This window comes from Rhincodon typus, chromosome 33 (assembly GCF_021869965.1).
Source record: "Rhincodon typus isolate 14 chromosome 33, sRhiTyp1.1, whole genome shotgun sequence".
NCBI classification, from domain to species: Eukaryota; Metazoa; Chordata; class Chondrichthyes; order Orectolobiformes; family Rhincodontidae; genus Rhincodon; species Rhincodon typus.
This window is the reverse complement of record NC_063364.1, coordinates 35,524,954-35,540,209: the sequence shown is the minus strand read 5'-3', so window position 1 is coordinate 35,540,209 and position 15,256 is coordinate 35,524,954. Positions and strand designations below refer to the sequence as shown.

The following is a 15,256-nucleotide window of genomic DNA, read 5'->3' as shown; positions in this document are numbered from 1 at the left end:
CCGTGACTCCCTTGTCCACTCCACACTCCCCTCCAGCTCCACCACACCCGGCACTTCTCCCTGCAACCGCAGGAAGTGCTACACCTGCCCCCATACTTCCTCCGTCACCCCCATCCCAGGCCCCAAGAAGACTTTCCACATCAAGCAGATGTTCACCTGCACATCTGCCAATGTGGTATACTGCATCCGCTGTACCCGGTGTGGCTTCCTCTACATCGGGGAAACCAAGCGGAGGCTCGGGGACCGCTTTGCAGAACACCTACGCTCGGTTCGCAATAAACAACTGCACCTCCCAGTCGCGAACCATTTCAACTCCCCCTCCCATTCCTCAGACGACATGTCCATCCTGGGCCTCCTGCAGTGCTACAACGATGCCACCCGAAGGTTGCAGGAACAGCAACTCATATTCCGCTTTGATACCATTGGGCTGCAGGGTTCCCATGTGGATTTCACAAGTTTCAATCTTTCGCTTCCTTGTACCGCATCCCAAAACCAGTCCAGCTCATCCCTGCCTCCCTAACCTGTTCTTCCTCCCGCTTATCCCGTCCTCCCAACTCAAGCCGCACCTCCATCTCCTACCGACCAACCTCATCCCGCCCCCTTGACCTGTCTGTCCTCCCTGGACTGACCTATCCCCTTCCTAACTCCCTACCTACACTCTCCTTTACTGGCTCCATCCCCGCTTCTTCGACCTGTTTGTTTCCTCTCCACCTATCCTCTCCTCTATCCCTCTTCTATCCGCCTCCCACTCTCTCCCTATTTACTTCTGAACCCCCTTCCCCTCCCCCTTTTCTGATGAAGGGTCTAGGCCCGAAACGTCAGCCTCTCTGCTCCTATGATGCTGCTTGGCCTGCTGTGTTCATCCAGCCCTGCACCTTGTTGTCTCGGATTCTCCAGCATCTGCAGTTCCTACTATCTCTGATTCAATCACTATGCACATGTAAATTCAAGGTTGACTTGATGACAGGGTACTGGCCTCCGTGGAGTTATTTCACAACCATTCTTTTCAAAGAAGCTGAAGATTCAAAACAAAAAAATCCATTTTCTAAAAAATCATTATTTTTCTGTCTTTAGAAAATATGAAAAATTGCAATTTCTTTGTTTTGAACATGCTGATCATTTTTCAGTAAAGCAACTGAGTTTCAATTAAGTATATCCAACATTGAACTGTGTTGCAGGCTGTAAAATGAGATGTACAATGGGTCGTGTAAATGCAGAGTGCAGTCGATGCATGTGTGAAGATCATCTACTTTACGGTTCTGTACGTCTTGAAGATGGCGCTCCTGCCTCTAAGGCAACTGTCCAGCTGTGGGGAGACTCTAATCAAATCCTGACAGTCTGTGATGAAAAGGGAAAGTTCAGGATTCCTGGTCTTTGCCCTGATGGTAAAACGGTGTTAACAATTAGGAAGGCTTATTATGGAACAATGCTTCATATACTGAGCGTAACCAACAGCAAAATGTCTACCGTTGAAGTGAAACTCAAGAGATCTGGTAAATTATTTCTCCGAATATAAATTGTTTGAATTGCACTGTATCTCATTAGACACAAAACAGTAAAATATATTCTACATTGATCCAAATCTTCCCATCTGGGTTGCAGTCCCTATTTCTGACCTAGATGGGACAAAACATTACAAAAACACAAGTTGCTGGAAAAGCTCAGCAGATCTAGCAGCCTCTGTGTGGAGAGAAATCAGAGTTAACATTTTGGGTCCAGTGACCCTTCCTCAGAACTGATGGTAGCTAGGAAAATGTTGGTTTTATGCTGAAGATAGGTTGGGGGGAGGGGGTAAGGAGTAAACAATAGGGGGAAACAGAGCCCAAAGAAAGAGAAGAAAGTTGCCCAGACAAAGGAGTGGATAACGATTGGCCTGGGAGAATAAATAGCTACTAATGGGTCAATAATTAGCTAACACTGGGTTGAGTGTAATAGCAGACCATGTGATAACAAGACCTAGGGTGTGGGGGTTGGGGTAAGGACACGGGAGAAGGTGTCTTAAGGCCTTAAATTGTTGAACTTGATATTATGCTCCAAAGGCATGGTGGCTCAATGGTTAGCACTGCTGCCTCACAGCAGTAGAGACCCGGGTTCGATTTTACCTTCGGGTGACTATCTGTTTGGAGTTTGCACATTTTCCTCGTGTCTGCGTGGGTTTCCTCCAGATGCTCTGGTTTCCTCCCACAGTCCAAAGATGTGCAGGCTAGGTGGATTGACCATGCTAAATTGCCCATTGTGTTCAGGGATGTGTAGATTAGGTGGGTTATGAGGGATGGATCTGGGTGGAATGCTCAGAGGTCGGTGTGGACTTGTTGGGCCGAAAGGCCTGTTTCCACACTGTAGGAATACTATGTCCTATGTACATCCAGAAGGTTGTTGAGTTCCCAAGTGGAGAAAGTTATCTTCTTGCCCTTCTGTGTTATTTCGAGTTCCATTCTCAGTGATATGCCTGTTGATACAGATACAGTCTAACAAATTATGTAGAGACCTTCAGAGTGAATCTTTACAGAAATGAAACCTCTTTTTGCAGCAATGGTTACTGTAGCCCAAGAAGTACGATCAGGAGCTGCCGTTGAAGGGGATGAGAACCAGTAAATACCTTTGTCAGCATTTACTGTGAACCAGGAAGAGCAGCAGTGCTTTTGCCAACATCCAGACCCTCCTGATCATATTTCCCCATACACGTGCAAGGAAGTATTCAATGCCAGACTCAACAGCAGCCTATTCCCCTACCTCCTGATCACAGCACACCCATCCTTTAGTTTGTCCAATTTGTTTCCGAGGATCCCTGGCAGTATTTACAGTATTCTAGCTGTGGTCTGACTAGTACCTTGCATAGTTTTAGCAACACCTTCCAATTTTTATACTCCATTCCTTTGTGATATGAAGGGAACATTCCATTTGTCTTTTGTAGACTTTTTAAGTTCTCTTGATAGCTTACTTTCCTATCTATCCTTGTCATCTGCAAATTTAACTACCATACTCTCACTTCTTTCCCCCAAGTTATTAACAACTGTAAATAGATGAGGCCTCTTCACCAATGTCGCCTCTTCACATTCTGACTTCTTATTTTGTGAAATAACTTTTGATGTGGGACCTTATCAAATGCCTTTTGGAAATTCAACTGCATTGTATCTACAGGTTCCCCTTTATGCATCTTCCTTATTGATCCCTTTAAAAATGCTAAATTAGTCAAACATACTCTTCCTTTCACAAACCCATGTTGATTCTGCCTGCAACAAAAAACAGAAGTTACTGGAACAAAAACAAAGTTGCTGGAAAAGCTCAGCAGGTCTGGCAGCATCTGTGGAGGAGAAAACAGAGTTAACATTTCGGGTCTAGTGACCCTTCGTCAGAACTGATGGTGGCTGGGAAAACGTCAGTTTATATGCAGCAGATAGGGAGGGGGTGGGGTAGGGAGTAAACGATAGGATACAGCCCAAACAGAGAGAATAGTTGGACAGACAAAGGAGTTGTTAACAATCAGGTTGGGTGGGTGAATAGTTGTTAATGGGAGAGAGAGAGACAACAAGGTGCAGAGCTGGATGAACACAGCAGGCCAAGCAGCATCATAGGAGAGGAAGGCTAACGTTTCGGGCCTAGACCCTTCATCAGAAAGGGACTGTTAGTGACTAACAACAGGTAGTGTGTAATGGCAGGCTGTGTGATAACAAGGCCTGTGTGTGGGATAGGGGGTTAGGACATGGGAGAGCTAAGCCTGACTGTATTATGATTTGCAAATGCACTCCTACTACCTCCTTAAGAATAGACTCCAACAGTTTTCCAATGAAGCTGTTAGGTAAACTGATCTGTAGTTTCCAGCTTTCTGTCTGCCTCCTTTTCTTGAATAGAGTTGTTACTTTTGCAATTCTCCAATCTGCAGAGACTTTTCCAGAATCTAGGGAATTTTGGAAGATCACAATCAATGCATCTCCTGGCTCTGTAGCCATTTTTATGATTTTGGGATAAAATTCATCAGGTCAGGAAACAAGATAGCCTTTAGATCTAATAGTTTTTCTATCACATTTTCCTGGAGATTGTGGTTATTTCACATTGTTCCATTCCATTTAGTTCCTCATTTCCCAGTACTCTTGAGTTTTCTTCTGTAGTGAAAAAAGACACAAAATACTGCTGAATGTTTCTATCATTTCTTTGTTTCCCATTATTAGTTTGTCTTTAAGGAACCTGCTCTGGTGGTCACCTTCGAAAATTCCAGACTCTGGAACAGTTCTTACAGATTGGAAGGTACCTCATGTAACCCCAGTATTTCAGAAGGACAGCAAATAGAAAGCAATGAACCATAGGCTGATTAGCGTGTCATCCGTACTGGGAAAAATACTAGACTCCATTAGAAAAGATTCCATAGAGGAGCACTTGGAAAATGGTGACAGGATCAGACAGAGTCGTAATGGATTTATGAAGAGGAAGTCATGCTTGACCAATCTACTAGACATTTTTGAGGACGTAACAAGTAGAGTGGGTAAGGAGGAGCCATAGATTTGGTTTGCTTGGACTCTCAGAAGGCTTTAAATAAGGTCCCACATAAGAGATTATTGTGTAAAATTAAAGTGCATAGCATTGGGGGTTGTGTACTGAAAAGATAGAGAACTTGTTGGTAGACAGGGAATAAAGAGGTCTTCTTCTGAGTGGGGTACTGCATGGATCGGTGCTTGGAGACCAGATATTCAAAATATATGATTTAGTGAGGAAACTATGTGTTGTATCTTTTGCGGATGACAAAAAAATGGACGGAAAGTGAACTGTGAGGAGGATGCAGAAATGGTTCGGTGTGATTTGGACGGGCTAAATGAATCGGCAAATGCTGCATAATGTGAATAAATGTGAGGTTACCCAATCTGGTATTAAAAACAGGAGAGCACATTTATTGTCTGAACAGCAATAGATTGGGAAAGGATAAGGTGCAATGAGACCTGGATGTCCTTGTACATCAGTCGCTGATAGCAACAATGTAGGTGCAGCAAGTGGTGAAGAAGGCAAATGGTATGTTGATTTTCACAGTGAGAGAATTTGAGCACAGGAGCAAGGGTGTTTTACTGTAGCTGTACAGAGCATTGGTAAGACCGCACCTGGAATATTGTGCAGTTTTGGTCTCCTTATCTGAGGAACGATGTTCTTGCAATTGAGAGAATGCAACAAAGGTTTACCAGACTGATTCCTGTGATGGTTGGCCTGACAAATGGTAAGCAATTGATTGGTTAGGACTACATTCATTAGAATTTAGAAGAATGAGGGAAATCTCTTAAAAACCTACAAAATTCTAACAAGATTAGACAGAGTAGATGCAGGAAGCATGTTTTTGATGACCGAGAACTCCAGAACCAGAGTCGACAGTCTCAGGATAAGAGGTAGACCATTTAGGATTGAGGTGAGGAGAAATTTATTCACCCAGGGAGTGGTGAGGTGATGGATTTTTCTGCCACAGAAAACTGTTCAGGCTAAAACATTGAAGACTTTCAAGAAAGATGTAGATATAGTTCTTAGGACTAAAGGGATCAAAAGTTATGGGGGCGATAAAGTGGGAACAGAATGCTGAGTTGGCTGATCAGCCATGATGAATGACGGAGCAGGCTGAAAGGGCTGAATGGCCTGCTTTTCACTTTGGGGGTGCAGTGGCCTAATGGTATTCTCAGCAGATTAGTAATCTGGACACCTAATAATATTCCGGGAACCTGAGTTTGAATCCTACCATGGCAGATGGTGGAATTTGAATTCAATAAAAATCTGGAATTAATATTCTAATGATGACCATGAAACCTTTGTCAATTGTTGTGGGGAAAATAAAACTATTTAGCTCATTAATGTCCTTTGGGGAAAGAATCTGCCATCCTTACCTGATGTTCATATGTCTGCAGACCCACAGCAATGTAGTTGAGTCTTAACTGCTCTGTGGCAACTAAGGATGGTCAGTAAATATCCTAGCCAGTCATGTCCACATCCCAGGAACAAAATGAAACCTTATATTTAAAATAAATAAATATAAAGGTCTTTCATTTCCTTAGTTCAGCCAGGGAAGGAATTGGAAGACTTGGACAAAGTACCTGTATAACCAGGGAACAATTAATGTAACTAGCAATTGAAGATACATTCAGTCTGGGATTAATCTCAATTTACTGTGATTGTTCAATCTTTACTAAATCTTGATCTTTGCGCATTACAGAGAAACCATATATCAGGAAGCACCCATCAAACAAAGTCAGGCATGAGGGGCAAAGTGTAATGTTCTGCTGCAAAGTTCAGTGCAATCCCCCACCAGACAAGTACTTCTGGTAAGAATCCTTTTTGGTAAATTTCTTATTTGTATTTTTAACTCTTCTTGACGTCTTCTCTCCATTTCTCTGTAAACTCTCTATCTTCCTCCAATTGGATGGGAGGCAATATCCCAATGGTATTACCACTGGACTGTTAATAGAGACCCAGGTAATGTTCTGGAGAGTCCAATTTGAATCACACCACAGCTGATGGCAGAATTTGAGTTCAATTTTTTCAAAAAAGCTGGAATTGTTGTTGATTGTCCGAAAAACCCATGTGGTTCACTAATGCCCTTTAGGGAAGGAAACTGGTTTGGCTTGCATGTGACTCCAGACCCACAGCAATGTGTTTGACTCTTAACTGCCCTCTGGGCAATTAGGGATGGGCAATAAATGCTGCCCTAACCAACAACGCCCTCATTCTGTAAATAAAATTTTAAAAATTGAACTTTTAAGAACTTAAGCAGAGCCACTAATGTTGAAGTAAACACAGGGATGCACTAGACAGTAGATGCTTTAGAGAGTTTGATGAGGGTGATACAGAGAACAAAAAAACAATACAGCACAGGAACAAGCCCTTCAGCCCTCCAAGCCTGTGCTGCTATGTTTCGCTCTTCCATACTAAAACTGTCCTCACTTACAGGATCCATATCCCTCTGTTCCCTTCCTATTCATGTATTCATCCAGGTGCTTCTTGAATGCTGTTATTGTGCCTGCTTCCACCACCACCTCTGCCAACATGTTCCAGGCACTCACCACCCTTTGTGTGAAAAATTTGCCTCACACATCTCTCTTTAACTTCTCCTCTCACACATGGAACCTGTGTTCCCTAGTAATTGACCCCTCCATCCTGGGAAAAAGCCTCATATTTTCCAATCTATCCATGCCATTCACAATCTTTTAAACTTCTATTAGGTCACCCCTCAACCTCCTGCATTCCAGTGAAAACGAACCTAGTCTATCCAACCTTTCTTCATAGCTAAAATCCCCTCGACATCCCGGTAAACCTTTTTCTGTAACCTCTCCAAAGTATTCACATCCTTCTGGTAGTGTGGCGATCAGAACTGTACACAATATTCCAAGTGTGGCCTAACTAAAGTTCTATAAAGCTGCAGCGTAACTTGTCTATCCTTACACTGAATGTCCCTTGCAATGAAGCTAAACATGCCATTGGCCTTTTTTTTCAACCTTATCTACCCACACTGCCTTCAGTGATCTGTGGACCTGCATGCCCAGATGTCTCCGCATATCAATACTCCTTAGGGTTCTGCCATTCACTGTATAGTTTCCACCTGTACATGACCTTCCAAAATGCATCACCTCACATTTGTTCATATTCAACTCCATCTGCCATTTTTCTACCCATGCCTCTAACTGATCTATATCCTTCTGTATCCTCTGACAATCCTCCTCACTATGCGCAACTCCACCAACCTTTGTATTGTCCGCAAACTAACTAATTCGACCAGCTACATTTTCCTTTCGTTCATTTATGTAGACCACGAACAGCAGAGGTCCCAGTACTGGTCCCGTGGAACACCACTGCCACGGCTCCATTCCGAAAAGCATCCTTCCGCTGCTACCCCCTGTCTCCTAAGACTAAGCCAGCTCTGTATCCATCTTGCCAGCTCACTCCTGATACCATGTGACTTCACATTTTGTACCAGTCTACCATGAGGGATCTTATCAAGGCTTTACTGAAGTCCTTGTAGACAACATCAACCACTTTTCCCTCATCAATCATCTTCGTCACCTCCTCAAAAAACTCGATCAAGTTAGTGAGGCATGACCCCCCGCCCCCCCGCCCCAGGTGATGGAGGTGAGGGATAGGGATGAGGGTGGGGGAGGTGAGAGCTGAACTCAGAATGCTACCATTTTGTCATAGAGGTCAATTTTGACAGGAATTTCCAGAGTGCTACCTCCTTCCACATACTGCTTTCAAGAACCAGGAGTAACAGCATAAAAATAAAGTACAGCAGATGTTGTGAATCTGAAATGAAAACAGAAAATGCTGAAAGTACCATAAAGGCATGCCAACATTTGTTGAATATATGAAACAAAAAGAAAAGGCTAGAGAAACTCAGCAGGTCTGGAAGTACCTGTGGTGAGTGAAATACAGGTAACATTTCTTCAGAACTGAGGAAAAGCCATACTGGACTGAAAATATGAACTCACAGCATTCTCAGTGTTAGTTTCAGCATGGAGCCAGCATCTTTGTCTTCAGCTGAAAAGTCCTCTGTGTTGACAATTCACTTGAGGTTTAGGAACAATGAGGAATTGAATGACCAAACTGTGAGTTGGTCTTAAGGGCTTCATTCAACATGAAAATATTTATTGTCATTCTGTGATGTTCTGTATGAATACAGAGACCAGGAGGCAACTCCTCTCATCATTGTTTCCATGGGTTGGAAGCAGAAAGTAGGCTTCAAAGAGGGTTAAATATCATCCAGTGTTTCGTTGTGGGGAGCCAATGGCCTAATGGTATTATCGCTGGACTGTTAATCCATAGAACCAGGTAACATTACTGGAACCTGGGTTTGAATCCTGCAATGACAGATGCTGGAATTTGAATTCAAAAATGACTGGAATTAAGAGTCTAATGATGATCATGAATCCATTGCCAATTGTCGGGAAAAACTCAACTAGTTCACTAATGTCCTTTAGGGAGGGAAACGGTCATCCTTACCTGGTCTGGCCTACATGTGACTCCAGATCCACAGCAATGTGGTTGACTCTTAACAGCTCTCTGGGCAATTAGGGATGGACAATAAATGCTGCCTGGCCGTCGACACAGTCATCTCATGAATGAATTTAAAAATTGACCTAGCATTAATAGTGATGTAATAGGCCACCATCATCTAAAGATGGACACCTCTTTATTACTCACCCCTCATCCAGTCTCCCTATTGTCTTTCCTTTACTAAACTTTCCTAAGGTTGTTGGATTTCTCCATCTTCTTTCACCTGTATCCATTTTATTCATTTCAGAGGGCAGTGAAGTGTCAACCACATTGTTGTGGTTAGAGGATTTTAAAGGACATTAGTGAACCAGAAGGCTTCTTATAACAGTGATTATGTAGTCAGCATTAGATGGGTTTTTTTTTAATTAAATTCAAATGTTACCATCTGCCAGTTAAAATTCAATCTCACATAACAAAGGGCTATTAACCTTGGGAATTGATTATAAGTCTAGTGATCTCCCCCATCAGGAGTCTTCATAAGTTACAATCCAAACTCACTTTTGGTTTAAGTTTTCACCCCTCTATCTTGCTTACTTTGATTGTCTTTGGATTACAGGCTGAATTTTACTAACATCACCTAAGTGTCAATTTCAGGGAATTTCATGGAGATTTCCATCTGTGAGCTCTGGCAATTCATCTGACACAAACCTCCACAGCTCACCATACATATGTTTGTACCATACCTCTCTAAAATACCGCACTCACATTGTATCTTTCACTTGCAGTGGACATACTCACCATTGCCTGCTCCTTTGGGATTTTTGCCACTGACATCATATTTAAAAGACCAGCTGTGCAGCAGGTCAGCTGTGGCCAGTATTACAACCAGACCCAGGATGAGAACCCCAGTCCATTTCAGGTCCACACTGTTTACTGAAACTGTCTGAAACCATTAACTCTTGGATGAAGAGGGATTAGTTGGGTTCCTCCTTCATTTGTCCACCCTCTCAGTTGGATACAAGGTTAAATTTAAAAATGATCCCTTCCCTTATGGATAACTTTCTCCCAGAACCAAATGAACTCATGCTTTAAAAGGATTCAGTTTAACCAGATTTTAAAGAATTAACAATGACTTAGCAACACACATACACATCAATTAGAATTAAGAAATAAGTCCAAAAAGTTTAAAAAATATATGGAACAGTCTTTGAATTGTTTGCAAAAAGTGGAGAGTTAAACATTGAGGCTGTTGCAGTGAAGGCTGTTAGTGGCGACCAAGTTGACAGCTGAGCATTCAATTTCACAGTCGCTAGTTTCACAGATTGTTTGAGATGCTGTAGTTCCAATTACTTTTGACCAAGATAGTCAGAATGTTGGAATTCTAAGAGTCCCTTTGTTGTCATTTCCCTTTTCCCTTTTTTTAACCAATTTGCAGCTCCCTGAGTAAGAGAGCTCCGTTACCTGCAACATAAGGGTAACTAGGGATAGATCTTCAACTGTGACCACCACAGTACACTAACGCTCCATAAGACCCTGAGATATAGGAGCAGAATTAGGCTATTTGGTCCATTGAGTCTGCTTTGCTATTCATTCCTGCCTGATATGTTTCTCAACCCCATTCCCTTGTGTTCTCTCTCTAACCTTATATCGCCTTATTAACTCTATCTCTGTCTTAAATACACTCAGCGACTTAGCCACCACAGCGTTCTGCAGTAATGAGTTCCACAGATTCTCACCTTCTGGCTAAAGAAATTCGTCCTCATCTAAGTTCTAAAGGGTCTTCCTTCACTCTGAAGCTGTGCCCTCGGGTCCTAGTCTCTCCTATTTTAGTGAAAACATCTTCTCCATATCCACTCTATCCAGATTGCTCCCCTCATCCTTCTAAACTGCACTGAGTATAGGCTGAGAGTCCTCAACCATTCCTCATATGACAAGCCTTTCATTCCTGGGATCATTCTTGCAAATGTCCTCTGGACCCTGTCCAAGGCCAGCATATCCTTCCTTAGATATAGGGCCCAAAACTGCTTACATATTCCAAATGCAGTCTGACCAGAGCCTTGTACAGCCTCAGCAGTACATCTATGCTCTTGTATTCTAGCCTTCTTGAAATGAATGCTAACATTGCATTGACTTCCCAACTGCCAACTGAGCCTGCATGTTAACCTAAAGAGAATCCTGAACTAAGACTGTCCCTTTGCACTTCAGATTTCTGAAGTCTTTCCCCACCTGTTCTTCTTGCCAAAATGTATAACTTCACACCTTGCCACCTTGTATTCAATCTGCCACTTCTTTGCCCATTCTCCTGGCCTGTCCATTACCTTCTGCAGCCTCCCTGCTTCCACAACATGGCCTGTCCCTCCACCATATGTCATCTGCAAACTTTCATGAATAGTTACGGGCCTAACACTGAACCCTGCGGAACTCTGCTGATCACCGGCTGCCATCTGAAAAAGACCATTTTATCTCCACTTCTATCTTCTGCCAATCAACCAATCCTCTATCCATGCCAGTACTTTGTCCCTAACACCATGGGTTCTTATATTATTTAGCAGCCTTCTGTGTGGCACCTTGTCAAAGGTCTTCTGTAAATCCAAATGGCTCATACCCATTGGCTCTCCTTTGGCTAGCTTGCTCATTACTTCCCCAAAGAATTCTAACAGATTTGTCAGGCATGAACTCCCCTTGATGGAGCCATGTTGACTCAGGGCTATTTTACCATGCACTTCCAAGTATTCTTCATTCTCATCCTTAATGGTGGACTCCAAAATCTTACCAATGACCGGGATCAGGCTATCTGGCCTCCCTCCCTTCTTAAACAAGGGTGTGAGGTGAACCATTTTCCAGTCCACTAGGACCTTCCTGACTCCAGCGATTCTAGAAAGATCACCATCAGTGCATCCACAATCTCCTCAGCAATCTCCTTCAGAAACCTGGGGTTTAGTCCATCATATCCAGGTGATTTATCCACCTTCAGACTTTTGAGCTTCCCCAGCACCTTCTCCTTAGTGATGGCCACTACATTCACCTCTACCTCATGACTGTCTTGAAGTTCTGGTATACTGCTAGTGTCTTCCACTGTGAAGTGGTATACCAAGACTGGTATATGTGAGATATTCACTCCCACAACTAATTAAAACTGGCATTTTAACCCCTTTCCTTGTGTTTTCCTCTTTGAAGGATACACAAAGTTTGGAATGTAATCCGTAGGACATGACTTTCTGTTGAACAGAGAGTCATCAGGCCCTTGTTATGTTTGTAGTCACAAGATCACAGTCCAAACTGTTTATTTTTAAGCTTCTTTCACATCAGAAGGTGTGATATTCCATTTTCCTCTCCCTTCCTCTCTTCTCCCTCTCCCCTTTTAGCCCTTTTTAAAGATTACATTTCAGAATTACAAGTTAGAAGTACCCACAGTACTTCAAGATAGGATAACTCTGAGTGACCAGACCCTTGACTGATTTCTGGATTGGCTGCACTTAACCTGCAGAACTGACTATGGCCCACTCCCTGAGTGATACTGAGTCTCTGACTTTGAACATCCCAGTTGGCTGACAGGCTGTGACAAAGTCCGTGGACTGAGATCAGACAATGCTCTTGACTCTGTGGTGACATCCCCTGACTGACGACAGTCCCCCTTGTCTTGACCAAGGTCTACTCTCCTTAAACCTTGAGAGATGGCCATTAAGTGCCTGCCCGTGCATTGTGTTTGCTGTGTAAGCTGCTAGCATGTGCTGCGGGTGTGATGTTGATGAAGCACAGTACCATTTGGCAATATGTCCACCTCTTGTATGATCCTTGCTGACAACCATGACTAATTGCTTGGCTTTGTGGTTCCATTAAAAGGCAAGCAAGGACAGACGTATTGTAAGCCTTTAAGTTCTAAATGAGGTGGCAAAGTGTAAAAAGGCAAGGAAAAGTAGAGTCACTGGGAGTGTCCAAATAAGTGTGAAAAGGGTTAGTGCTAGCAAAGCAAGTGAAGAGGTCTGAGATGTGAAACCACTGAAACTGAAAACTCAACAGGTCTGTCAACATCCATGGAGAGAAACCAGAATTAACATTTCTAGTCCAATGACCCTTCTTCAGAATTAACAGCAGCTGGGAAAAGGTGGTATTTATCCTGATGATGCAGACTTGGGGGTAAAGGAGTGAATAGATAGGTAGAATAAGAAGGGGAAAGATTAAAACGGAAATCTCATCAATAAGAGAAATGAAACTTCTTCAAGGTGGACATACCTCAAAGAGATGTAACAGTGAACTAAACACTAAAATAAAACAAAGAACTGCAGATGCTGGAGATCTGAAACACACAAAAACACTGCAGATCTGGCAGCATCTGTGGAGAGAAAACCGAGGTAATGTTTCAGGTCCAGAGACTCTTTTTCAATGTTACCTTGCTGCAATGCATCAGATCCCTGTGAAGGAGTCTGGCAGCAACATTACAATGAAAGGTGTCAGTGAGCTCCAAAGTGCAGTGTTGAAGTGGAGAACTGTATTCCAAGTGAGTTGGAGATGTACCATGAAAATGTTTTGAGGCTGGTACATGTCCAATACCACCCTGTCTAGACAGGTCAGTGCCCATGGAACATGCCCTGAGATGCTGGGGACTGCACACCAAGCTGGGAGGCTCTGAGGAGCAAATGCAAGCCAGGTGCCCACTCTGACTTTCATGGTGGAAATTGTTGCCGACTAGTTTCTCTCCGCTTCATGGGAAAAGAGCAATAGAAATGATGTGAGGTTATCTGCTAATGAGATGGTAATACATACAAATAGGCTTCTTGCTGCCATCGGCCCTCCCACCAAGGTCCACCTTCAGCAATGCCCCGTCAACCCACCCCCACCGATCTCCCCATTCTGTTGCCAACACCCAACATGGATTCATCTATGGCAAGTCAGAATGGACTCTGTGGACTGAATGGCCTCCTGTGTTTTAAATGATTCTTTGCTTCCATAGCCATCCAATATGACCCAGATCAAAGGCAGCAATGGGAATTTGAAATCCTTGGATCGCATTGTGCTTTCCTGTTCAATTTAAATTCTTGTGTTTCTCTCCCTTTAACTTCTCCTCCACTCCTGTCTTTGCAGGTATCATAACAGCTCCCTGTTAGATGTGAAGACACATGGTTATCACAGTTCTCTCGTGTTAAGGCACCTTCAGCCACAACATGCTGGGCAATACTGGTGTCGAGCTAGTAACATTGCAGGCTCTGTTAAATCCAAGCCAGCAACACTGACAGTGATAGGTAATTAAACAACTGAATTCATTTCAATAACAGCTAGATATCATTTTCTGACTTAATTACCTTGTTGCCTGTATTGGGATCTAAGTAATTGGTTAATGCTTGAAATCAACTCACACACGTAACCCTCTTTCATGCACAATTGGGAGGATCACCTGAATGGACAAAATGCCACAGATGATTTGGTGATGGGAGAAAAAAAGAATGCAGTAGATCAGAAGAACAGGCATACCTGCTGCAAATAGATTGCAGCAGTTCAAGAAGGCAGCTCACCTTCTCAAGGGCAACTTGGGATCATCAATAAATGCTGGCCAGCCAGCAACATCCACATTCCATGATAAACAAGTTATATGAAATCATTCCTGACCTCACCACATACTGATCCACGTGCAGTCAATAGATTTACTTTTCAAGTGTAGCCATAGGAATGTGGTGACCACAAGTAGATCCCCAAACCTACAAGTCATAGAATCCCAACAGTGTGGAGAAAGGCCATTCAGCCTGAGCCCACACTGACCCTACGAAGAGCATCCCACACAGACCCACCCCATCCCTGTGACCCCAGATTTCCCATGGATAATCCACCCAGCTGACACATGACTGGACACTGTGGGCAATTTAGCATGGCCAGTCCACCTAAACTGCACATCTTTGGACTGTGGGAGGAAACTGGAGCACCCGGAGGAAACCCACGCAGACACAGGTAGAACATGCAAACCCCACACAAACAGTTTACTGAGGCTCGAATTGAACCCAAGTCCCTAGCACTGTGAGGCAGCAGTGCCAACCATTGACCCATCATGCCACCCCAAGTGCTGCCATAATGTGATAATGATCAGAGAATCTGATTTCACGGGCTTGGTTGAGGGATAAATATTGGCCAGAGCACCAAGAACTCGCTGTTTTTCTTTGAATAATGTCATAGAAAATGTTGACACTGACCTAAGAAGGCAAGCTGCAGCCTTGCTAGAGATGAGCTCTGTTAATCCAGGTCTCCCTCAGTGCTGGCCATCCAACAACGCAGCTCTCCTTCAGCAAAGGCAAAAAAAGCCTGGAAGATAAGTTTGTAT

General features: G+C 43.3%; 1 protein-coding gene across 1 annotated transcript in view; it reads left to right on the top strand.

The window, feature by feature from the left end:
• The window catches only part of LOC109938852 (cartilage intermediate layer protein, nucleotide pyrophosphohydrolase), a gene marked incomplete at its 5' end in the record, with an annotated part of 91,316 nt that overhangs the window by 72,249 nt on the left and 3,811 nt on the right, over positions 1-15,256 (top strand). Inside the window, 3 exons of the mRNA XM_048615774.1 lie at positions 1,179-1,493; positions 6,179-6,287; positions 14,032-14,189. Coding sequence (XP_048471731.1) covers positions 1,179-1,493; positions 6,179-6,287; positions 14,032-14,189 — 582 coding nt within the window. The remainder of the gene's footprint in view (positions 1-1,178; positions 1,494-6,178; positions 6,288-14,031; positions 14,190-15,256) is intronic.